General features: G+C 41.5%; 1 protein-coding gene across 2 annotated transcripts in view; it reads right to left on the bottom strand.

Moving 5' to 3' along the window:
- The window catches only part of PAPPA (pappalysin 1), a 246,970-nt gene that overhangs the window by 104,995 nt on the left and 116,927 nt on the right, over positions 1-25,048 (bottom strand). For both annotated transcript variants that reach the window (XM_054502141.2, XM_063649861.1), the window contains exon 9: positions 23,973-24,064. In XM_054502141.2, coding sequence (XP_054358116.1) covers positions 23,973-24,064 — 92 coding nt within the window. The remainder of the gene's footprint in view (positions 1-23,972; positions 24,065-25,048) is intronic.

Genomic DNA, 25,048 nt, shown 5'->3' with positions numbered 1-25,048 from the left:
TGTTAAATAAATCGAAATTATCCCTTAGGAATGAGGAGACTTTGAAAATTTTTCTTTTCTTTTTTTTTTTTGAGACTGAGTCTCGCTCTGTCGCCCAGGCTGGAATGCGATGGCGCGATCTTGGCTCACTGCAACATCTTCCTCTTGGGTTCTAGCAATTCTCCTGCCTCAGCCTCCTGAGTAGCTGGGATTACAGGCATCTGCCACCACGTCTGGCTAATTTTTGTATTTTTAGTAGAAACAGGGTTTCACCATGTTGGTCAGGCTGGTCTCGAACTCCTGACCTCAGGTGATCCACCCCCCTCAGCCTCCCAAAGTGCTGGGATTACAGATGTGAGCCACCATGCCTGGCCCAGTTTTCAATATATAATTCTGGGAGCAAAATAGTTGGTTACCCTTAAGTAAGTCTCAATATTACTTTTGGAAATCTCTGATTTCACTTTTTGTAACATTCACTGGTATTGGCTAAATAGAACTAGTCTGGGAAGCTATTGAGGTTACTAATCTTCCAGCCCATTGATGAGCCAAAAAGAAAACCAAAAATACAGAAAACTACCTGTAGATGAGGAGATGAGAGTTCTTAGTCACTAATTTAGAGCTCAAGGAGAAAGCAAAGATTTTGAAGGTGCACTCTTCTGAAATGAACCTCCTTCCAAACGATGAGTGGATTCACCTGTCTTTCTAAATTTCTTGCAAATAAAGATAGGACAGCTTTTGAGAAATTAGCATCTATTTCTATTTCTAGCTAATAAAACAGTGATTGGCATTATGGATTCTCTTTTAGTCCAACGATTACTTTTCAAAAAGATCTTTAAAGGCCAGAAAAAAAGTAGAATATTTTAAGTTTAGCTGTTTATTTAGAGATGGGTTCAATAACAACAGTCTTTATGCCACATCACAATTCTTCCAAATGGCAACAAAAAGAAAAACCCACACACACAACAAAGCGCAATCTTTGTACTTAAACGTTAGTTTCTTGGAACAGGGGGAGCAGGAGTGTTTACCTACTGAAGGTTTACAAAGGGGAAGCTTGGGTGGGGCTGGGAGGTGGCTATATATTGGCATATGTTTCCTCTGGGACAGAAATATCTTGACTTTATATAGCCTATCTTTCAAAGGCTTCGTGTCAAACCCACATTGCTGACCTCATTTAATTCTATTCAAACCAGGGTTTCTTCTCAACCTCTTCAACCAGATCAGCCTGCCCAGTACAAAAGACAGGGTAGTGAGGGCTCATAAGGAACCATGAATCTGCTAACAAGCTTCAGATGCTGATTAGGTCTACTGAAGGAGACCTGAATCTGAGGAGCTTAAGTTGGTTTCCGGTTCCTTCAAAGGTTGGCCACATACCCACCTGGGCCAGAAATTCCTCCCTGTGTTTCACTGTGAGAATCAAGCATCCTCCAACAAACTGAAGGCACTGGAAAAGAAGAGCATCCCTGGAAGTAGTCACATTATCACACTAACTCTACACTCAGGCCCATCAAGGAAGGCATCTGTAGCACAGCCTCATATTCTATCTACTTAGCCCTTACACATTCAAAACTGGCTTTGCATCTTCCTCACCTCAATCCCTTCTCACAAAGCAGCCTATGAATCTATGAATGATTTATCTAAAATATGAATATTTTCATGTTTGAAATACTTTATTTATTTATTTATTTATTTATTTTGAGACAGAGTTTTGCTCTTGTTGCCCAGGCTGAAGTGCAATGGTGCAATCTTGGCTCACTGCAACCTCCGCGGGTTCAAGTGATTCTCCTGCCTCAGCCTCCTGAGTAGCTGGGATTACAGGAATGCGCCACCAAGCCGGCAAATTTTTTGTATTTTGAATAGAGACGAGGTTTCTCCACATTGGTCAGGCTGGTCTCAAACTCCCGACCTCAGATGATCCGCCTGCCTTGACCTCCCAAAATGCTGGGATTACAGGTGTGAGCCACCGTGCCCGGCCTGTTTGAAATACTTCATAGACTCCTGCAAAATTTTAACTTCCCCAACTAGCTTTCAAGTCTTTTTGTAATCTAGCTCCAACTTTCCTATTTATTCTTAGTTCCAACCACACCTCCACCGTCAAATGCATCCAGTTCTTTCCCAGAACTCACATCTCAGAGCATCTGCCCTTACTTCCTTAGCCTGAAAGGCTGGTCCTGCCTTTGAGTCTTCCATTAAGATTCAGTTCTAGCAACTTCAGCTCCATGATATCTCTCACTTTTCTGCATCACTACTTGTTTGGTACAAACTATTTCCCTCTATTTCCTACATCATTAGTCTCCCAAATCAGCAAAATAGAATATAGCCCATCTAAAGATTTAAAAATGTAAAAACTCTTGAAAAATACAAAGTTTTTAAATTAATAAAAATGTAAACTTCCTTTCATTCTGTTATACGTCTCCTAAATACTATTTCTCCTACCCCACATTTCTCTTTCTATGATTCACAGTAAAACGTATTGCATTATCTAAACTAGTGTTATTCACTTTGTCTCCTACGCTTCACCTATCGGTTCTCTCCAGTCTAGCTTCTACACTCACCACTCCACCAAAATCAATCGCATTAACGTTGTCATCAACCTCAAAGTTGCTAAAGCTGAGCATGATGTCAAGACCCCCATCTTGCTAGACTGCCTTGAAGCATATAAAGTAGCCCCCTCCTGTCTTCTTGCAGTCCTCCCTTTCTTGACTTCCATGACATCATGTCATCCTAGTCGTCTGGGCTCCTCCCCCACAGACTCATTTGAGGGCTTCTCCTTCCCTAACTCTACATGGAATGCTGCCAGACTTCAGGGTTAGATGGGGACCCCTTTTTCTTTTTTATCTACAGTTTCTTATCCTGTCTCAGTTTCTAAATAAAAATTTTAAAACCTCTATGTGCCAATCACTGAAACATTTATAGCCTTAGATATGACCTCTTCTCTGAGTCCCAACTGCCTAAAATTATATCTCTACTAAATATCTACCTATTTAAAGGCATCACAAAATCATCAAAAGACATCAAAAAACATATCTAAAACAAAAATACTGATTTCTCCCCACATTCCCTTTTTCTCCACCTTAGTAAATGACAACACCATCGCTTAACAATGACCAAACCAAAACTTTCCCAGTCATCTGTCCTACTTTTTTTCAGCTCACCCTTTAACACCACACAAAGTCCATCAGTATACCTTATAGGCTCCTTTTCCCTGGGATATTTCAAATAGATCTAATTTGTTCTATCATTACCACCCTGGTTCAAGCCAACATCACCGCTGCAATTCTCACGTAACCAGCCTATCTGCTTCTCTTTTCTCAACCATTTGTTACCCAACTATCCCTCCTTCAGTACATAGCTATAGTGCTCTTCTAAAAACATAAACTACGCCATACCATGCCCCTCATTTAAAACTCCTCAATGGCTTAACATCTCATGTGGAAGAGTTCAAAGTCTGTATCCAGGCCTACAAGCCCCTGCTTTATCCCTCCATCTTCTGTTACTGTCCTCCTTGCTCACTACCTTCCATTCATTCATGCATTCATTCATTCATCCAGACAGACATCTATGGACACAACAAGTGTCTATTCCTTAAGTAAGCATCCAAGAACCTGAACTTGATGTTCGCATTTTCTGGAATATCTCTTTCTTGGCTTTTCTCATGACCTCTTCATTATTTAGCAGTCCTTTCAAATATTCAAATAACAAGCAGTTAATTCACATTCTAATCCTCCATCCCCACTGCAAAGTAGCATACCATATTGTTTTATTTCCTTTACTGTAGTATTCGCTATTTTAAATAAATTTTTGTTTTATTTAAAATAAATAAAATAAAAAATAAAAATATATATATTTATTTATTATTGTTCCCTGCTCCCGTACAACCAACACAAGTTTAATAGAAGCATGTTTCAAAGTGCATCTTTTCTATTAGGGTCAAGAAAACTACCTGGCTATATTATGTCATGTTTAAAAATACATGAATAAGTGAATAAATGAATGAATGATTTTGTACAGCTCTTGAATTTTCAGATATTTCTGGCTCTTGTCTTACTTTAATTAATATCCCGAATACTTAGGATAGTGTCCATCTCATAGCAGGTACTCAGTAAATGATGAATTAACAAAGTTATTTTGGAGTTTTAGAATCTGTTATCAATAATTCTGAAGATGTCTCAAACCTGATTTCAATCTGCTTTAGCAGATAGTATTATGTAAAACTTTTTATGAAAATATTAATTATAAAGAGGTCAGAGAATAAATCCAAGCACATATTAGGGGGAAAATCCAATTCTACACAAATTGTCCCACAATATATTTTTTTTTCCTATGAGACATCAAGCCTCACCATCTGTCTTATATATTGTTTTATTTTCTATCCTAACTGAATTTGAAAAGAAATGGAATATCTGGATAGGAAAGGTAGCACATATTAGACTAAAATTTAATAAAGAGATTTGACAGTCTTATGAATTGGAACTTGAAGATGCATTTACATCACCTTAAATTTAGTATAGTAATTTGAATGGCTTAAAAAGATTGTAAGCAAAGATAGTAATCCTTATAAATGACAATGCAGCCAACAGAGCAGAATGTTCAAAGCCCTAAATGACTTTCAGCCAGTTCTCTTCTGGGTTTCAATGATATCTCAAGATATGAAAGAGGGGATAAATCCAGTGTCACATGAATTATATAGCAGCCAAGAGATAGGCTGGCATTCTAACCACAAACAGAAGGAAGAGCAATACCTAGGACCCAAAGGTCTATAAAAGTATGGGCAGGAAATAACAAAATGAAATTTGGCCTGGATAATATAAGCTAATAAACGGAAAAAAAAAATCCAAAACATTGATATGCAGAGAGCGTGCAAAAAGTGGCAAAGAAAGAGAGTAATAAAAGACAGCAAACTACAAAGGGAGTTTCAGCAGTTTTAGTGTGATTGTATCTCCATATTAAAAAAAGAGAGAGAGAGAGAAAGAAGGAAGGAAGAAAGAGAGAGAGAAAAAGATAAGAGAGAAAATATGAGATACTTTCTCAAACTCTGCAGCCTGCTACAGTCATGGGCAGGGAGTCAAGGGAACTGGTGATTAGAATAGATGCCCTGATCAACCCTATAACTTTGGACAAGTCACTTTCCCTCTCTGGGCTGCAGTTTCCCCTTGTATAGAATAAGAGTTAAATCAAGTAGCTTTGTGATCTCTTTTAGCTGTGTCACTCTAAGATATATTTGGTTCTTGAAATTTTGCCCTTTGATCACTAAATCAGTTATTCAGTTAAGAGAGGAAACATGAAAAAAAAAAAAAAAAGATGGAGAAACATGATCAGCAAAATGAAGATCGAGAAGGGTGTAGATGATGAACCCATTCTGAAAAACATGCATAGAACTATAACGAAAAGCAGATGGAATAAGGGGCCAGAAGTTAATGTGTGTGCCTCAACTCTGTTGCTAACTTACTTTCATGGTACCAGTAACATACAACATCATTCTGCATCTGATTCTTTTTGCTTATTAAAAAAAGACAGTATTATTTTTCCTACTCATTTTCAAAAGTGGGTGTAAAGAAAGTAAAATAATGCTATGAAAACTAAAAACTACTCAAACATAAAAACTATAAGCTGTGTTGTTTTCACATTTTACTTTTGCAGATACAATCCAGACCTCATCTCCCCAATTATCAAATGGCTTTTCTAATTTTTTGTTTAGGTCTTAGCTCAACCATTACCTTCTCAGTGAGGACTTTTCTAAACACACTATCAAAAAATAGTTTTCACCTTCACTAGAGTGTCTATACCACTAGTCTATTTTATTCCCTTCATAGCATGATATCACTTCTTCAAATGTTTACTTGATAATTGTATTCTCTCTAAAACAGAATGGCAACTCTGTGAGAGCAGAAACATAGGCTGTTGTGTGCATTGTTGCAGTCAGATACTAGTACATAGAAGATAATCAGAAATATTTGCTGAACGAATGAACAGTTTAACACTTCAAGGTTCTATAGACATTCTATATGATTCTAGTTCCTAAGCTTCTCTGTATAAAAGTGGCAACTGAAACTTAGAAAGATTAAGTAACTCACTGAATGCTGCATAACTGTTAGAGGTCAAGGGTTCTGACTGGCTGATTAAGGCTTACTATACAAATATTGGGAATATTCAATGTCAAAAATTGCTCTGTGAGAAATGCATGTTTGTAAGCATTAAGTAAAACAACGCATGCAAATGAAAGTCTATATATATATGCATATATATATAGCATGCTTATATATATGCATATATATATAGCATATATATATATATGCTATATATATATGCATTATCTATTCTGCAATCCAGTAAAACAAGCAGCCCATCATTCTGATAGGGCATGCATAAGATTCCAGCAAAGAAAGAAGCTTGGACAAGTGGATGCTATGTCTACTAGTGGGCCAAGGACCCAAGGATGAGTCAGGCACCACATGAAAACCAAGCCAGTTACCCCAATCTGGCATAGCTGGTTGTGACTAAGGTGACCGCAGCATGCTATGTTCTTGGTAGGGCTCCCATGCAGAAACCAGAGTGTTAAAATGGATCCCTCCCACCCTGAACTCTGACTGGTTTGGTTCACCTCAAAGACCATCCTCCTGCTATATGGTTTAGATAAGTCTAAAAAGATGAGCCATTCAAGCCACAGTGTCTTCTATCTCCAAGCTGGTGAGACACACTGCAGTCCTCTACAGAACAGAAGAGAGACGGTGCACAGGATTGCTCTTGGGTAAGTTTTCTTTCTCTTATGTAATGAATGGGTTACTCTTCAGCCCTTAGAATAAAATGCTGTAATAACTTAAATCTATATGCTCTGATTTGTATTGCTTAACTGTAGTTTTCCTCTTTAACAAGGTGTGTATATGTCTTTCTCATCTCTCAATAAGAAGAGGGAAAGCAGGGAGAGAAGGAAGAAAGGGAGGGAGGGAGGGAGGGAGGGAGCAAGGAAGGAAGGAAGGAAGGGAGGGAAGGAGGGAGACAGAAATAAATTGGTCCTAAATCTTTTCTCTTTTTCTTTTTTTGACATGGAGTCTCACTCTGTCACCTGCGCTTGAGTGCAGTGGCGCAATCTCGGCTCACTGCAACCTGCGCCTCTTGGGTTCAAGCAATTCTCTTGCCTCAGCCTCCCAAGTAGCTGGGATTACAGGCATGCACCACCACACCCGGCTAATTTTTATATTTTTAGTAGAGTCAGGGTTTCACCATGTTTGTCAGGCTGGTCTTAAACTCCTGACCTCGTGATCTGCCCATTTCAGCCTCCCAGAGTGCTGGGATTATAGGTGTGAGCCATCGCGCCTGGCCTGGTCCTAAATCTTAAGAGTTAACTGGGAACATTTGAAAATATCAATCAAAACCACTGCCCTTTCTGATCAGGGATGATAAGAGTCATCATAACTATTCATGTTGACAAAAAGCTCCAAGAAGCAGTCACTCTGAAGTCAGATTCCGCCAAATGAAGGATATGTTTGCCCAAACAAAAGCATGAGACTGCAGATTGAGTCACTAGCTATAGATTCCAAGCTAGAGGCCAGAGAAGTTGTCTCCAGTCCTAGCTGAACCAGTCGTGGCTGAAGAGGCCAATTCTGGGCCACTGATGTGGTAGGATATGGTCAAAGAGTAGGACCCTGGATAGGCACCAACCACTGAGCAATAATCATGTAGGTATGAAGATGCTTAACCTGAAGAAAAGAAGGCTCAGAGAGGACACAGTGGAAAACTCTTCTAACAAAGTACAGTTGGTCTAAAATTGAAAGTGGTTGCCTTAGAAGATACTGAGTTATTCATTCAACTTTTCCCGATAGAAGCTTGATGATGATTGACAAGGTATACTCTGGTCCTTGCCTGCCTCTGCAGGCTTCTCTCTTCTCGAACACACTCTAGTCTAAGCTCCAGATACAAACTGTCGTTGCCCCGAGTGGACCATGTTCCCTCTCACCTCCCCACCTTTGCAGAAGCTTTCTTCAAATCCCCAGAGCTGCCTTTTCTATGACTAGTCCCCATTTGTCCTTTATTCATAGTTTAACCTCTGGAAAACCTGCCTGGAAACCCACCCCCAGAAGGGCTAATGGGCCCTCATTAGGTCTTCCTATACCATCATCTGCTTCCCCAATTAAAATTGTACTTAGTGTATTTGTGAATGAATAACTGGATGACTTTCTCCATGCTGGGCATTGTGCTAAATGTTTCAAATATATAATGCATTCAATTCTAAAAGAGCCCCGTGTTTGGTCCTATTATTATCCCCATTTTACAGACAATGAAATTGAGGTTTCAAGAGGGTAAGTCATTCCCGTGCTGTCCAGTTAATCTATTTTGTATGGATGTGGATATTCAGGAGAATCTGATGAGATGGGCTGATCTGATTCTCTCTCGGATATCCTATGATTTGGCACTACGTGGGGGCTCAGGGGCCTGATGGAGCTGTGATCACAACCTGGCTCTTCACTAATTAGCTGGTGTCAATGACCAGCACACTTTAGCCCTGAGTCCCAGTTTCCTCTTTGGCAAATTGGCAAAATAATGACTATCTTCCCAACTGTTATGAGGACAAAAAAATGAGAAGCTGTTGAGAAAGCACGTAGCACCACATCCAGCATTTAAAAAACAAATTTTTTAAAGTAAAAGATGAGGAGTTTCCCTTTCCTTAAAGGAAGTAATCTGTCTCTGCTACCTTGTGCCACAGTTAGACTGCACAGGCTCAATAACTTATGTTTTGGTTAAACGTTTTTAATTTTTTTAGAGTGAAATCCGAGTTTTTGTTGGCAAGTGATTGAACACGCTGGGCCCAGCCTCCAGGCCCACAGTCCATTAGGAAATTTACGAGGCGAGATGGGGACCTTCAGCTCAAGTACTCCCTTCAGACGCAGTACTTACAAAGCCATCAATTTCCTTAACAAAGAGCATTGGCTTAAATGCCCCTTAAAGCAGTGTTATTTACACAGCTATCCACTTCCTTTTGAATTCTCTGCCTGGGGGGTGGCAGACCTGCAGTTCTTTCCAGCTACGAGTTAATTAGGCTCTCTCCCCAAATGGAAGCAAGCCGCAGACTGAGATTTGGTATTAAAAAGCAGCTCAATTTGGGGCCATCCGAGAGTCTTATGGGGTGATCCAAATACCACCAAAATCACTGGTTCCACCCACCTATTCTTCTAAAATTCTAAAGCCTTTGGACCTTACCAAAGAGTAATGACCTCTGTCAGTATAGAGATAGAGAAGGAAAGGCAGCGTTTGAGCCTGTCTCTACTTAGTAAAAGAAGCCTCAAAAAAGTACTGCTGGCTAAGATATCGTAATTTCTATCTCTCAGTGTATCGATATAGTAACATTAACATTTTAAAGAAGCCCCCACCCCTTTTGTGGGGCAACTAGGATTTGGATACAAGCAGCCCAGTTCTGGGGTCTGAGCATGAAACCATCACCCCAAGCCACCTGACCCAAGATAACCTGCCCAAGATGACAGCTAAGGGGGAAAGTCTCTGATTCAAACAGGATTGTCTGACTCTAAAGACCAGCAAAGCTCAACTACACTTTCTTGCCTGAAAAATAAAACTGTCTCTTAAGAAATACATCCTTCTTTTACTCATTTATTCTATATTTACTGAACTGCAAATTATTTGTCAGTCCCTGGACTAACTCTTGGGAAATCAGATGAATTAAAGCAGGTCTCAGCGCTCCAAGAACTCAGGTCCTAGTGAGGAGAGATATGTAAATGATAACGGCACAGGATTCTGACCTGAGGTACAAGATACTGTGGGAGCACAGAGGAGGGACCCCCAATCCAATCTTACCCAGATTTAAGAAGGTTTCCCTTAGGAGGCAACACCTGGGCTATATCTCTCAGAGGAGGAACGGGTGGTGGGGAGCACATTCCAGCAGGAGGACACTGTGAGCAAATGAGATGAGGCCAGCAATAAAGTAGGAGGTATAAAGCACAAGATGGTATTGGAGTATAAAATGCAAATCCTGGCCGAGGCGAGCGGGACACAAGGTCAAGAGATCGAGACCATCCTAGCCAACATGGTGAGAACCCATTTCTACAAAAATGCAAAAATTAGCTGGGTGTGGTGGTATGTGCCTGTAGTCCCAGCTACTTGGGAGGCTGAGGCAGGAGAATCACTTGAACCCAGGAGGCGGAGGTTGCAGTGAGCCCAGATAGCGCCACTGCACTCTGGCCTGGCAACAAAGTGAGAATCTGTCAAAAAAAAAAAAAAAAAAGAAAGAAAGAAAGAAAGAAAAAAGAAAAAGAAAAAGAAAAAAGAAAGCAAAGCAAAGCAAATCCTGGGCTCAGATCATGCAAGGTCTTAAATGCCACAGTAAAGAATTTAAATTTATCTCAAGGGCAACATGGAGCCATCTGACACTGTCAATTGGAGAGCAACAAAAGGTGTCTGCACTTTAGGAAGCTTGCTGTCACCTATGGGCAGGTAGATTGGGGCAAGCAAAAAAAATGAACAAGCAACATGTTCATTTTACAAGCATTATCTTATAAAAGCCTAATCAGGAGCTGAAGGGGGCCTCAGGTAGAGTAATAGTCATAGGGCGAGACAGACTGATTTGGACGCAGACAAGATAACGTTTTCAAAGTAAAATGGGAAGAATGGCAATTATTTGGATGTGGGAAATGGCAGAGAAGGAAGAGTTATGGATGTTTCCCAAGCTTCTGTTTAAATGTCTGGTTGGCTACTGGCGCCACCAGTTGAGATTAGGAAAAACACTTGCAGCAGGCCTGGAAAGAAAGATGGCAAGCTTTGTGTAAGATGTGTCGAATGTGAGTTCCCGTGGGGCGTCAAAGTAGAGCAAGTAGATATACAAGTTCATGGGTCAAAAAAAAAAAAAAAAAAAGGCCCAGACTAAAGATAGAGATTTTGGAGTCATACAAGGAGAGAATGGAGAATAAGAAGTGTGCCTATTATGGAACATTGGAGACTGCTGATACTTAAAGAGTAGGTGAAAGAAGGTCTGTGGAGAGATAGCCAGAAAAGTTAAGAAAAACAGAAGAGGCTAACACTTCACAGGTACCAGGAGTTCTGAATTTCAAGAAAGAGCCAGATAAGACAAAAGAGAAAAATACTGAAATATGTCTGTTTGAACATGCTATTTAATAGAATCTCATGCATGGCTTCCCTAAAGAATGATTCTCAAATTTCTGCTCAATCTCTTCCAGGGACAGGTCACTCTCTACTTGTGAGTAAGAACCAGATTATTATTTTTGTTAGCCATAATAATCAATATTTGTTGATCACTTTCTGGAAGACAGGAACTGTCACAAACACAGGCATCCTTGGTGCCTAGCATCAACCTGGCACATAAGAGGTGCTCAATAAATAAAAGCCTATGTGATGAATGAATAAGTTTATAAATTAATAAAGCGATATATCATAACAATCCTATGAAGTCAAGAATATCACTCCTACTTCTCAGGCGGAAAAACTATTTTGGGGATGAAGCCTGAGGCAGACAAGTGGTCCTTGTGCTTCGGGGCAGGTCAATCAGCTTTTCCTCCCTCCCTGTCCCTTTAGAAGTTCTCTTGGCAAAAAGCACACGGACAAATGGAAACGGGATTTCAGACTCTTGTGGAGACCCTTCCTTGGTAATGAGGCTGAACTCAAGTTATACACGTGGTTTTGGACTCCTAAACTGAGGAACCAACTCCAGCCAGGACCTTTCAGAGTTCTGCCAACGGCGGCTGATAGTTTAATTTAAACTTATGGATAATTTGGGCTGGGTTTCTGACTGCTGTTGAAAGCTAAAATCACCCTGATTTCTCTTTGGGTCAGTTTGCCAAGAGTATTTTGTTGGCCCTTGAAGAGCATCCCATTCAGGGAGGTTGATCTTTTTTAAAATACTGCTCTCATCATGTTATGCCTCTGCCCAGAAACTACTGCTTGCTATGGGATGAGAACTGCCTACTCACCCCCTGTGACTTCCCTGGAGTAGCTTCCTTTAGGACTGGTGCACTCACTGTATAGAGAAACACCCTCTGTCTGGATCTTTATAGTGGCAGAGTGTCAAACCTGGTCTTATCTGAGTCCCACTGTCCAGAAATCTTTCCCAGGCTCACCAACCCCCCTCCCCCGCACCCCTCCGCCACCAGGGGCTTTCCACTGCTCCCGGGGGCCTCTAATGCCAATCCCTTCATATCTTTAATGACCACTGTCTTCTGCAGCCCTCTAACAAAGGTTTCTGCTGCTTAACCCTGCATTGCACAGAACTTTGTATGCAGCAGGTGCTTAATATAGACAAAAACCAGTGTGAGCCTGGTCACATGCATCTTAGGCTGATTGCAGGACCACCATGGCTGCTGCCTGGAGGAGAGAGAAAAGCAACCGTGTGCTTGAGGGCAGAGTGACAGGCACTGGACCTGGGCTATTTTATCTTTCTGTCCAGTAAGTTAAAATGAAAAAAACTCAGTCCTTTAATAATTATTATAATTTCTTATTTGCTTTATGTTAACATCTCTTTGGTACTTAATCAGTATTGGCCTAGAGAAAGTCGGTGGTTTTTAGTTTCTTCCTCTGTTAAGTATTTAATGATCTGTAAACAAACACTTCAGACAGTGTGTCTTAAAAAGACCCTGGGATCCTTTTGTTATGTGAAGATTTCTTTAGCTCCCTGCATTGTTTCCCCTTCTCATTATCTGTTTGCTGCTAGGCTGTTCAGCTCTTGAGAGTACACACTTTATTAGATAACCTTAATGATGGAGATGTAGCATAAATTAGTAGTTAAGCCTGAGGGCTTAAGAGCCAGAGACTTCCAGGGCTAGAATCTCTTACGGGGAACGTAACATCTCTGCACCTCCATTTCCTTACTTACAATGCCTGTATAATGTTAAAACTACCTCATAGCATTAATGTGATTAACTAGTGCAATTAATAGAGAAAAAGCCTGAGTGAATTTTATCCAATTAATTTAATTAAATTAATAATTTGAGTTATGTGTACTATTATGACTTTTGTCTGAGATGGTGAGATGGAAAAAGGGTGGAAATATATGCAGTCTATACAGTTGGCCCTCCATATTCATGGGTTCTCCATCTGTGAATTCAAGAGATGCAAAATAAAATTCTATCTGTACTAAACATGTATAGACATTTTTTCTTGTCCTTATTCCCTAAACATTACAGTATAACAACTATTTATGTAGCATTTACATTGTATTAGGTATTAGAAGTAATCTAGAGATGATTTGAAGTATACAGGAAGGTGTGCGTAGGTTACATGCAAATACTACTCCATTTTATATCAGGGAATTGAGCAGCCACAGATTCTGGTGTTCACAGAGGTCCCGGAAGAAATCACCCAAGGATACTGAGGGATGACTGTATATTTCTCACTGGCTCCTTCTTGTTCTAAAGGTTTCATATTTTGGAGAAGGTCTTCTGGTGACTTTAGTTTTGAAGTTGGGCAGATCTTGGTTCAAATCTCCATTCTGTCACTTAATAAGCACCCGCTTTGAATAGGCCATTTCATCTTCTTGAGCCTCAACTTCTCCTCATGTAAAGTGGGGAATAATGGCCCCTACCTTCCCGTAGCCTTGGGAAAATCAAGAGGATGGTTAAGTGGGGTGTGAGGCAGTTGGCCTGGCATAAGATGCAGCACTCAGGAAGATTTGCTTGTCTGGTGGGTGGTTTCCCAGCTCAGTAAATATTTATTGAATGGAGGCCACATTCTCAAAAGTCACTTAAACATTTGGGGGCTCTGTTGTGTCACCTGGAATGTGGTTTTAACAATACCTGGCAGCCAGGGGCGCTGTGGGTTTGAAATGAGCTACTGCAGCAGGTTCTCCATAAATATCAACATAGTCCCTTCTACTGGTCAGGGGAGGATCCTGGATGCTGCCTAAACCTTTTGGAAGGTCATCTGTTTGGGTTCCTCTGGCCACCCTTTTTAGCCTCAAAGTGTCATTTGTTTCAGTGTCTCAATGATTGGCTCGAGCTGGATGTTGGGACACGAGGGTAGATGGCAAGGCTTCTTCCCTTAAGGGTAAGGGACACAGATGTGGAAGTAAAATACATGAGGAGTCAGTGAAATTATAGCTATGCTGGTATAGGCTCAGGAGGGAAATGGATAAAATGATTGTCTGACTCCTCGCTCTCTCTCTCTCATCTGGCTTATTCTGCCCAACTGGCTATACTTTTACCCACTTACACAGTCATCTCTAGGTATCTTCGAAGCATTGGTCTCTGGACCCCCTCGGATACAAAAATCTGAAGATATTCAAGACCCTTATATAAAGTCCCTTAGTATTTGCATATGACCTATGCACACCCTACCATGTACTTTAAATCAGCTCTAGATTATTCACAAAACTTAATACATTGGAAATACTTTATTGTTTTTCTATTTGCACTGTTTTTAAATTGTCGTAGTGTTATTTATTTAGTCAGTTAGTTTCAAATATTTTGTATCTGAGATTGGTTGAATCTGAGGATGTAAGATCCGAGGATATGACAGGCCAACTGTATACTCATCCACCTCTGCCAGCCGTCAACAACTTTTCAGTAAAGGACCAGATGGTAAATATTTTGGCTTTGTGGTCCATACAAGATTTCTGTTGGAATGACTGAACTCTGCCTTTGTAGTGGCAAATATGTAAACAAAGGAGCATAGTTGTGTTTCAGTAAAATTTGTCTATGAAAACAGGCAGCAGGTTGGGTTGGCCATGGGTGATGGTTTACTGACACCTGGTCCGTGCAAGCATGCACATGGCTATTATGCCCAGGGCAGGGCTTGGTAGAGAGTGTAGAAGGCACACGCTTGAGTCACCTTCTCCTTCCTTCATGCCATAAATAGCAGCTTCACCATAGTCCTCAAGGGCCTGAGAAATCAGAGCCTGAAGTCTACTTCAGCCTCATCCCTCCTTTGTTCACTACAGTCCAGCCATGCTGACTTCCTTTTCCCTCTTCAAAAGTTCTTCTCTGCCTTGGGAATTGAATAGTCTTAACTTCTTGCAATCCTTGCTCAGTTACCTGTTCCATATCTCCCTAAAGAGTCCACATCCTACTCAACCCTCAAGTCTCAGCTTAAATGTCAAATCCTCAAGGAGATCTCCTTGACCCCCTCATTGTAAAGGAGGCCCTTTGGTTATATACTTCCAAGTCTTTCCACTTAGTGCCATTTTCAACAATGACACTTAAATAATTATTTGTATCATTTTCCTAACCTCCCTGGCCTTCCTTTTTCACTGCTGTTTTCTTTGAAACAAGCACGGTGCCTGGCATACAGCAGGCATCAAAAAATATGAACTAAACGAATGAACGACATCATCCAGCAGCCAATTTGCAGAATCTTCTGCCTGGGTCTGACTGCATACATTGGGGCAAGCAGCCGATTTTTTCCTGCAGGCTCTAGCAGTGAGGTTTTCACACAAACCTTACTGCCCATCCATCATTTTATTTTAGACACATTACTTTTCTGTCCAAAAAGAAAACGAGGCTACAATTAGGTCTATATCCCTCACTTGCTTAATATTTCAATTTCCCTCAGGGCACTCCCTTCAAGTAGAGATCACAGCTCATGAATATTGAATGTCTTTTCCAACCCAACATGGACTCCAAGAAACGACTGAGAGCCAGGAGCTAAGAAAAGGCCCTGATACCCAGCCCAGAGGCCTCTACCCTCTCCCAGGCCGCCTCAGTCATAACAGCACTGATGTACATCAAGGCACATGTATGTGCAGATGAATTTCTGGTGACTTTAAATATCACAATGAAGTCCTTGTTCTTGGCTACCCAGATTCACCTGCCTTGGACTCTGGCTGCCTTTCAAAGGCACACATCAAAGTTTGGTCTCGATTCCTCATATTCAAGCAAGCACCAAGTCGGTTCCCTGAGCCTGACCCCTTCCTGAGAGTCAGGAAGCTGACCTGGGCTGCGGGCTAGAATTCTTCCCTTCTGGCGTCAGAGGCCGTTCTGTTTCTTTTCATTCCAGCCCTGCCTCTCTGTGGGGTAGGCCTCCCGGGTTTCCAAAGGAGGTGGTAAGCCTTGGTCTGAGGCAGGATGGCAAGCTTGATCCTAACCGGTGCTGACTCAAGGGTGTTTGAATGCATCCATCAGACCTCCCTGTTGAGTACTTCAGATCTTTGGTGCTGCCCGCACGTCAGCCTTCCGCCCCATCGCCTCCTTTTCCTGCTCTTTTGTCCCCTCAGTGACCCCCTTTGACCCTTTGGGTGAAAGGAATTCCTTTCTCTTCCCCAAGCCTTGATTTCTTTTAAAATGCACCAGTTTTAAAACAATAACAACCTGGGATTTAAATCCTAAAAATCGGAGCTGAAAGCTCCCTGGGAGCTCATCAAATTCCCTCATTATTTTACAGTGGGGAAACTGAGAACTAGGAGGTTTGGTCATTTTGCAAATGGCACCACTGTAATTTAGCATCAGGATTTGGCTCAGGACCATTTTTGCTGATGATGGGTTGGCTGCCTTTGCATCACTCACAATTGAGACAGGCAATGAGGAAGGGGAAGAAGAGGTGGCGTTAACTGACATCCTTGATTGTCCACTAACTGCTGTGCATTGTGCTAAACACTCTATAGATGTTATGTCATTCTTTTTCTAAACAAAACTATAGGTGTTATAATTACGTCCATTTTTCAGAAGAGGAAACCAAGACTCAGAGGGATTGAGAGATGCCTAAAATGACCCATGTAGTAATTGCAACCAATAGACATTTGAACTCAAGCTCCTCTGTCTCCAACGTTGCTATGACAACTTTATTAAGTGCCAAACACATTCTATGCTAAAAACACGATTTGGCTACTGTCAATGGAGGGTGACCTGTTAAAAATAAAAATACAGCCTAAAATACAGAATGACCCTCCATTGGGGGTATGAGCTTTATGCCATGGAACATTTATAGGGTGATAATAACTGAAAATTGTTGTTTCATGACTCATGAAAATGGCACAAGGACATGTGCATTCACTTTTGTTTCCTGCTGTGATTCAATGGCACCAAACAGAAATAGTGGAAAAGAGAAACACTCTCTGGCTGTTTCAAGAGTTAGTCTGGAAATGGACATAGGCTTTAGGGCAGACAGACAAACTCTGAAGTCTCCTTCTCTGACCTACCTGGCTATATGACTTTGGATATTCACTTAACCTCTCAACACCTCAATTTTCTGACCAGCAAAATGGTGTAGTTATTTTGACTCTACAGAGTTGCTGGGAGGGTGAATGAAATCATTTTTACAAAGAGTTCTTAGCAGAAAAACTGGCACAGTTGGGTATCTAATAAATGGAATAACTTCATGGTTAAAATGTGTAGACTCTGCCTAGATGCTGTGAATCTCACGTCCGCTATTTCTCTGTGTAACTGTAGGCAAGTTACTAAATCTCTCTGAACCACAGTTTTTTCCTCTACAAAATGGGGATAAACGTTGTTTATCTCATAGGGTTTCTGGGAAGATGGATACAACTCCTGAATTAATCATATTATTCGGTCAGGCGTGGTGGCTCATGCTTGTAATCCCAGCACTTTGGGAGGCCAAGGCAGGCAGATCACCTGAGGTCAGGAGTTTGAGACCAGCCTGTCCAACATGGTGAAACTCTGTCTCTACAAAAAGTAGCTGGGTGTGGTGGCACGTGCCTGTAATCCCAGCTACTTGGGAGGCTGAGGCAGGAGAATCACTTGAACCCGGGAGGCGGAGGTTGCAGTGAGTCCAGATCATGCTGCTGCACCCCAGCTGGGTGACAAAGTGAGATTCTGTCTCAAAAAATAAAAAATTAAAATAAAAAATATTAATTATGACAATAATAGCATCAGTAGCAAACACATCTATAACACTTGTCAGGCAGGTGTCACCATTTTAAATGCTTTACAAATATAAACTTGTTTTTCCTCACAATAATTCTAAGAAGTAGGAACTTACTAACCCATTTTATGAATGAGAAAACTGCGACACAAGCTAAGTGTCAGGGACAGGCTTTCCACCCAGGATCCATGTTCTTAACAATGATACCCTATGTCATTACTCCAGTGTTAAGAATGCCACCAACCTAGCTGACATATTATCACCCTCGTCGTCACCTTAATCACTACCATCATGACCCCCACCTATATTCCTCTTTCTTTTTCCTCTTTCATAGGCCTGCCTTCAAGCCAAGGGAAGCTTTATTTCAAAAACGTGTTCTGGGGAAAGTTACTACGTTTTCCACGGAGGGAGGTCTGATTGAATACATGCAGTCTGGAGAAGTTTTATTTTGTTTTCTTAATTTTAATTTTGTTAAGGTGAGAGGTGGATCATCTATTATGATTTCACGTTGTTAGAAAGAAAAATAATAATAAATGCAACTCCCAGCAGAGCCCATTCTTCCCCCTCTCCTCCAGCAGATGCTGTTTTCCTTTTCAGTCACTGTTGTTCTAAAGTCTCATCGGAACCTCCACCAAGAAGACGTGGCGATTCATCTTCTTGTTTTCCTTTCTCGCCTTGGCTCAGAGCAGGCCAGAGCAGCCTGACAGAGGGGCCACAAGGCTCGGTGAACCCCTGCCCCTCTCAGCAACTGGTGTGGAGGCAGACTGAATTCTTCTCCCCACCTCGATGTGCCTCATAGAGGAGGGGAGGGAGCTGGGGCTGAGGGTTGCTAATTGAGTTACTGGCCCTGGCTCTAGGACAGGGCTGGGGATGCTGTGTCAGGGATCACAAAGTGATGCTAATGGCAGGAGTAGGGGAGAGAAGAGGAGTGGGGAGGGAGGGAGAAAAAGAGACACACAGGGAATGCCTCCACATCTGGGAAAGACGACGTGGGGGTCCCTTTCGCTTTGTTTTCTTAACTATATATCAGCGTCAAGCAGGATTTGAAACCGAAAGCCTTTAAATAGCTGTTTGACCAATCGGAGATTCCTCAGTATCAGATGAGGGAAGAAGCTTTAGAGTCCTCAGTCCAGTCTCCCTAATTTCACAAAGGAAGAAACTGAGGCTCTGAGGTGCTAAGCTGCAGCCAGGAGGCCTCTAGATCTAAACTGGGACCTGGACCCAACTATGCTGAAGAATACAGGGTGGAAAGTCAAAACAGAGCATGAGGGCTTCTCCACAGCTGCATCTCCTGTAATGCACTAGATTCCATCCCAGAAGGGAGCACATTTCCAGCACCAGCTAAAGATATATTACAAAGTATAACCCCTTTTGGGGACCCTTCACATTTTGTCTGACTAATTTGACTATTACCCCACCTCCTTCAGCTTTTATCAGCAGCCTGTCTGTAGTTTATGACTCAGTGCTTTAGAGACAGAATTCCCAATGCTGTGAACAATGCCTGCAGCCAGTGCCTGTTGGGGAGAGTTATCATTTTACTGATACCACATTTTTTCACTGAAACCTCAGGCCTGGTGTATGTTATATTTTTAAAAGAGGGGAAAAAAAGACAAGATAACTTCCACATTGCAAGGGGATGAAGCCTGCCTTGCCTGAGAGGTCATGTGGGTGGTGTTCATTTTAACAAGCAACTTATTATGTGCTGGGGGATGAGGGCACCAGGGGTGGGAAATTGAGAATGGGAAGTCCCCAGGGTGTTGCATAATAACACACTGGCACCTTGGGAATATTTCCGGATGTGTGGGCTTCTGAAAAGTGAATGGGAATGTCACCATAAATCTGTCACCCACCCTAACGCTGGTGTTACTAAGCCAGAGAAAACATCAGCCCTTCTAAATGGAAGCAGGAGAAGGACAAGAAGGTAGAAGAGGTGGAGGAAGAGAAGGGGAAAAAGGAGAAGAATAAGAGGCAGAAGAAGGAGTGAAGGAAGAGGAGGAGGAGGAGAGGAAAAAGCGGGAAGAGGAAGAGGTGAAGAGAAAAGAAGAACAAAGAAAGAACGGTGGAAGGAAGAAAGTCATTCAAATGGAGAGGCAGAGTGGCAGGGTAGAAAAAGCCAGGTTCTCTACTCAGACTGGAGACAGGATCACACCTCTGTGTGCTGTGTGACCTGGTGCAAGTTAAGATGTCATAAGAGACCTCAGATCTCACATATGGAAACAAGAGACCACCCGTAGTTCACAGAAAACAAAGATGCGTATGAAGAACCTATCACCTAGTGGATATCCATAAATGGTGGTTGTTGCTGGTATCCTGTGCCTCCAACATTCCACACAAACACACATAGAGAAAAGTAATAGCTAATGTGCATCAAGCACATCCAACTTGCTAGAAATGGGGTTAAATCTCACATTATCTTATGGCAATAATTTTCAGTCAAGATTCTGAGTGACAGTCAACAAAAACCAACTTTGGATAACTTAAGCAAAACAAACAAGCAAAATTTGTTCAAAGAATATTGGATACGTATGGAACACTCTCTGGAGAGCCAGGCTTGCATGCTCTGAGGCTCAATTCCAAGCCCAAGATTAGATCCCAGAACTAGTTTAGTGAGGGGATCCAGAGCTGGTGCTGTGCATAGCTATCTCAGCTTTGATGCTAGATGCCTTCCCTGGTACTTAGGAGGCTGGTATGGATGTGGCTACTCCCACCATCCTCAGCAAAATGGTGTCTACAGTATCCCTAAGTCTAATCACTACTAGCTTCCAATTTAAAGTCTTGGGTTGTTGTGTCTGACTGGAGGGCAGAGGGAAAGCCTAGGTTGTATATACCCACACTCAAGCTACCCAGAAGACGGGGAGAAGGAGATGCTTGTATAATCAACTTCTATACTAAGCGTTGGTCTCTTCCTTATTAGAATAATTATCTCCTAAGTCTAGGAAGGAAATTCTGATAGAAAGCATCCAAAAATGTTGGTAAATATCTTCCACTGTTGGGTTCTAGGGCTTTTACCATTTTCTACATGAGAACACTGAGGCTTAGCCAAAGTTACACATCTAAGTCATGGTATGCCTGAACTCCTGGCTGTTATCTTGACCACTGTCTTAACAAATGCAATCATGGGAACAATGTCAACCTCAGCACAGCCTCCCACACTTGTCTCTCTTCTCTGACTCATTAAAGATTGGTCTGCTGGGAGTAAAGATTCACTGTCTATTTTTCAGCTGTTCCTTTCAGAGGAAGATAGTTTTCTAGACTTCACCTACATGATTTGTCCTTGGAATGTAGTCTCTGGGAGCTGGGATCTCTGGAATGCCTGTATCTCTGTGAGTGTCTATAATGAGATTTTAAGTGGCCAGTGAAGGGCGTAGCTGAAGGCTCTCCTGTAACACAAACTCCACTCAACATACAGGGGTAACAGAGAGGCTTCCCTGGACACTGTCCACACCACTGATGGTTTTGTATTCCATTCCATTAATTTGTGAAATGACTTGTTTTGCAATATTTTTTTTCATTCACCCTGAAAGCCTGCAAGACCTGGAGTTATCTTTTTTTTTTTTTTTTTGCAGGTAGCTTACCATAGTGAGCTCTGGAGTCAGGCTTTCTGGGTTTAAATTCCAGCTCCACCACTTAACCGTGTATCCTTAGATCATCACCCCATACCTCAACTTCCTCTTTTGAAAGAGCAGTTCAGTAAAAGAGTTGTTACGAGAATAAGAGTTTATAAATGTGCTTGGTATATAAGAAGCATTCAGCAAACATCACCATCAGCAGCAGAACACAGAATCTGGTAGAGAATAACCATCTACAAAATGAATCTAGAAGGATCTCAGTCTCATCCTCTTGGAAACTCCCTCATCTTTGTTATTTTATTTTGAGACAGGGTCTCGCTCTGTCACCCAGGCTGGAATGCAATGGCACGATCTCGGCTCACTGCAACCTCCGTCTCCTGGGTTCAAGTGATTCTCCTGCCTCAGCCTCCAGAGTAGCTGGGATTATGGGTTCCCGCCACCACTCCCATCTACACTGTATGTTTAAAATGCAGTTTTTTGTTAATAAGAAATGGTGAACCACATTATAATTTTCACCTACTCTCTGCACCTGTCTCCAGTAAACAAGCATATAAAATATCCCAAATCCATGGAACAAGGGTTGATAAACTTCATAGGTAAAATATGAGATAATAAATATTTTAGTTTCTTTGGGTCATAGAATCTCTGCTGTCATCACTCAACTCTTTCATTGTAGCATGAAAGCAGCCCTAGTCAATATGCAAATGAGTGTGACTGTGTTCCAATAAATCTTTATTTACAATTACAGGGAGCAGGCTGGCTATGGCCTATGGACCATAGTTTGCAGACCCCTTCCATGGATGAGAAGCTTCTACCTATTAGAGATATCCTTATTTTTCCTGATCATTGCAGAGCTCTAAATCAACATAGCAGATGAATGTCAAGGGTCAAGCATCTCTTTCAGGGTACCATATTCTACCTTCACCCCATCCTACTTTCTTTCCAGAAGCATATAAGCTACATGCCACATTAGTGCAAGTAAAATAGGCAGATATTTTTCAGCATGGTCTGGGACTAGTGTTGGTTGCCATAAGGATGACGACAAAGGTAAGAGTTTGGCTCAGGTAGAGTTCACAATTAGAAGGAATTCAGTCACCCACCTCAAAAAATCACACAACAGAAGTGCAGGTAAGGCTCTTAAGAGTTAAGTTAAGACCACTTAACCCAATCATTTAAAAATTTACAGTAGGTAAACTGAGGCCAAGACTAGGGAAGCCACTTGGCCAGCTTTATGTAAGTTCTCAGCACAGCTGGCACTATAACCTGGTTTTCTTAATTTTAATCCAACGTTCTTTCCACCACACCACTAGGCTAATATCAAGCTTTTACTACGGACTGGATCATATTCAAATCAACAGAGGAGAGAAAATTTTTTGGCAATTTAAAATCCAAGGCCCTGCCTAGAAACTCCCATGTCTTTCCTCCTGGGGCATCTTCCTATCTTCCAACCATAAATATTTACAGAGCACTTCTATTGTGTTGCTCAACCCCTACTGGGTGCCAAGAAGATAGTAGGTGCTCAACAAATGTGTGTTGAGAATTGAATAGGAGACACGTGGTACATGGTCTTCACCGTCACAGAGCTCACAATCTACTGGGAGAAAGAATGTCTAAATGCACCCCTGTAATGCACTGCAGATGCGAGGATGCAATGCTATCTTTTCCTCTTTAGTCCTAGAAAATTGCCTGTCAGTGAGAAATCTTCCCACGAAGGTTTTCATCCCCTGTAACTGCCCCTTCTCTCTTCAGATAGAGCACCTCTGTCTTTTGTACTTGCAAATGAATTGTGATTAGTTTTCACCTCCAGCCCAGGGGATTAGCTGGGGGACCTTTGATCTTCAGGTATCGATTTGCATCTTAAAGGAAGTATGATCTCATCTGGGCCAACTCAAAATTCCACCCCTGCCCCCCCAACCCCTGTCTGTTTACCAGCCCGGGGCTGACCAGGGCCTCCCAAGTGGAGCTGAAACAACAAGATCAGCCAGACTCCAAGAGAAGGCAGAGGAAAACAAATTTCCCAAATGACTCGGTGAAGGTGGGAAAAGGACATTTGCTTTCTAAACACAGGCTGGTCTGCTATTCCTCCTTCCTCAGATCAGAGAGACTGCCCAAGGTTCTGAGTCTGCAGAGGGGACCCTGGTGGTTCCTGGATCACGGCTGGAGGTTGAAAAGCAAAATGAGTTGAGCATGTGCTTGAGAATCAGACAAAATCAGGTTCAAGTCCTGATTCTGTCTTTAATCAGTTTTGACCTGTATAACTCTGGACAACTTTTGAAATTTTTCTGGCGTTTGATTTTTTCTTATCTCTGAAGTAGGAATAAAAGCCTTAAAACATCTCCAGTAATATCCATCCTGGACAGTTAGTGTGAAGAAAAGCAGGGATGTTTGTAAGGTAAAGCTTGATCGAAAGAAGTTACCTGTCATTGGCATCATCTATGAGAGCTTAAGCTCTTGAGGGATTGCTTTGTTTGTTTGTTTTTTCACTGCTGTATTTCCTGATATTGAAAACAGTGCCTGGCACGTAGGAGGCACTCAATAAACAGGTGTAATACAAAGGAGTGAATCATCATTTAGTCATAACTATTGTTGGCATTATAATTGACCAACCATTCAGCACCGTTCATTTCTTCATGAAGGCCACAAGAAATGAAAAAGACGTACCAATACAATTGAAGGAAACTTCTCGTCGGCAGAAAAGGGAGCAGCCGTCACCATTGATCTTATTCATGTCATCGCATTGTTCACCTTGGTCTCTGCAGAGCAGATATGGAAGAGAAATTTGCCAATTTAGTCTTAAAACCATGGCTGGACATGGAAAAGTCCCTCCCTGGGCCATGAACCTTCAGTGAGACCTTGCACAAATCCCTTTCTCTGTCTGAGTCTCTGTTTCTTCATCTTCAAAATGAGATTTCTAAAAGGTATGGATTTATAAGATACTTTCACATTTGCCTTGCTTTGTGTTTCTGATGACAAAGTAGAATTCCTGATTCCAACTCATTCTCTGAGATCTCAAGTCAGTTAACTAGTCAGATGGGAGTAAGACATGGAAGAACTAATGAACAAATAAATGGTCTTCCTCCCAGTGTCTAGGAAGTCTCATGGACATTTCCTTGTCTCTGATCTTAAAAAAACCATATTTGAAGGAAAATGTAGAGATTCTGTTCCTTCACCACTCCCTGCCTTGATATCCTTCTTATTCCCCCAATATACTTAAAGGTAACATTTTTTTTTTCATTCATGCATTCAAATTTAGTCATCCTTCCATTGGAAAGTTTTGCTTTCTCCATCGGGTGTGTCATTTCTTGGTGTCAAGAACTCCAAGGGCTGTGAGACTACACTGTTACGAAATACTAATGCCCCCTTTGTTTTTGTTGGAATTATTTCCACCACCTAAGGATGATTTTGCAAAGGGTTGGGATGGGCAGAAAATGAGCAATGATCTTTGAATTGGGCTTAGGTGATGAGAAGGAGGAGCAAAACCTGAAAGTCTGGATAGGTTATTGCTTTCTGGAAAACGGTCATCCTTTAAAAAACAAAACACTTGGGTTTAGAACCCCATGTCTCAAACTAACTGTATAATCTTGACTAAGTCACTTGACCTCTTGATCTGATATTTCTGTGACAATTTAAATTTAAATTAATTGAAATGAATTATAATTAAAATTCCAATCCTCAGTCATAATAGCCACATTTCAAGTATTCAGGAACCACATGTAGCTAGTGGCTACTGTAACGGA

The sequence above is a fragment of the Pongo pygmaeus genome, chromosome 13, assembly GCF_028885625.2.
Source record: "Pongo pygmaeus isolate AG05252 chromosome 13, NHGRI_mPonPyg2-v2.0_pri, whole genome shotgun sequence".
NCBI lineage: Eukaryota > Metazoa > Chordata > Mammalia > Primates > Hominidae > Pongo > Pongo pygmaeus.
The sequence above is the reverse complement of the archived record's forward strand: the minus strand, read 5'-3'. Positions and strand labels throughout refer to the sequence as shown.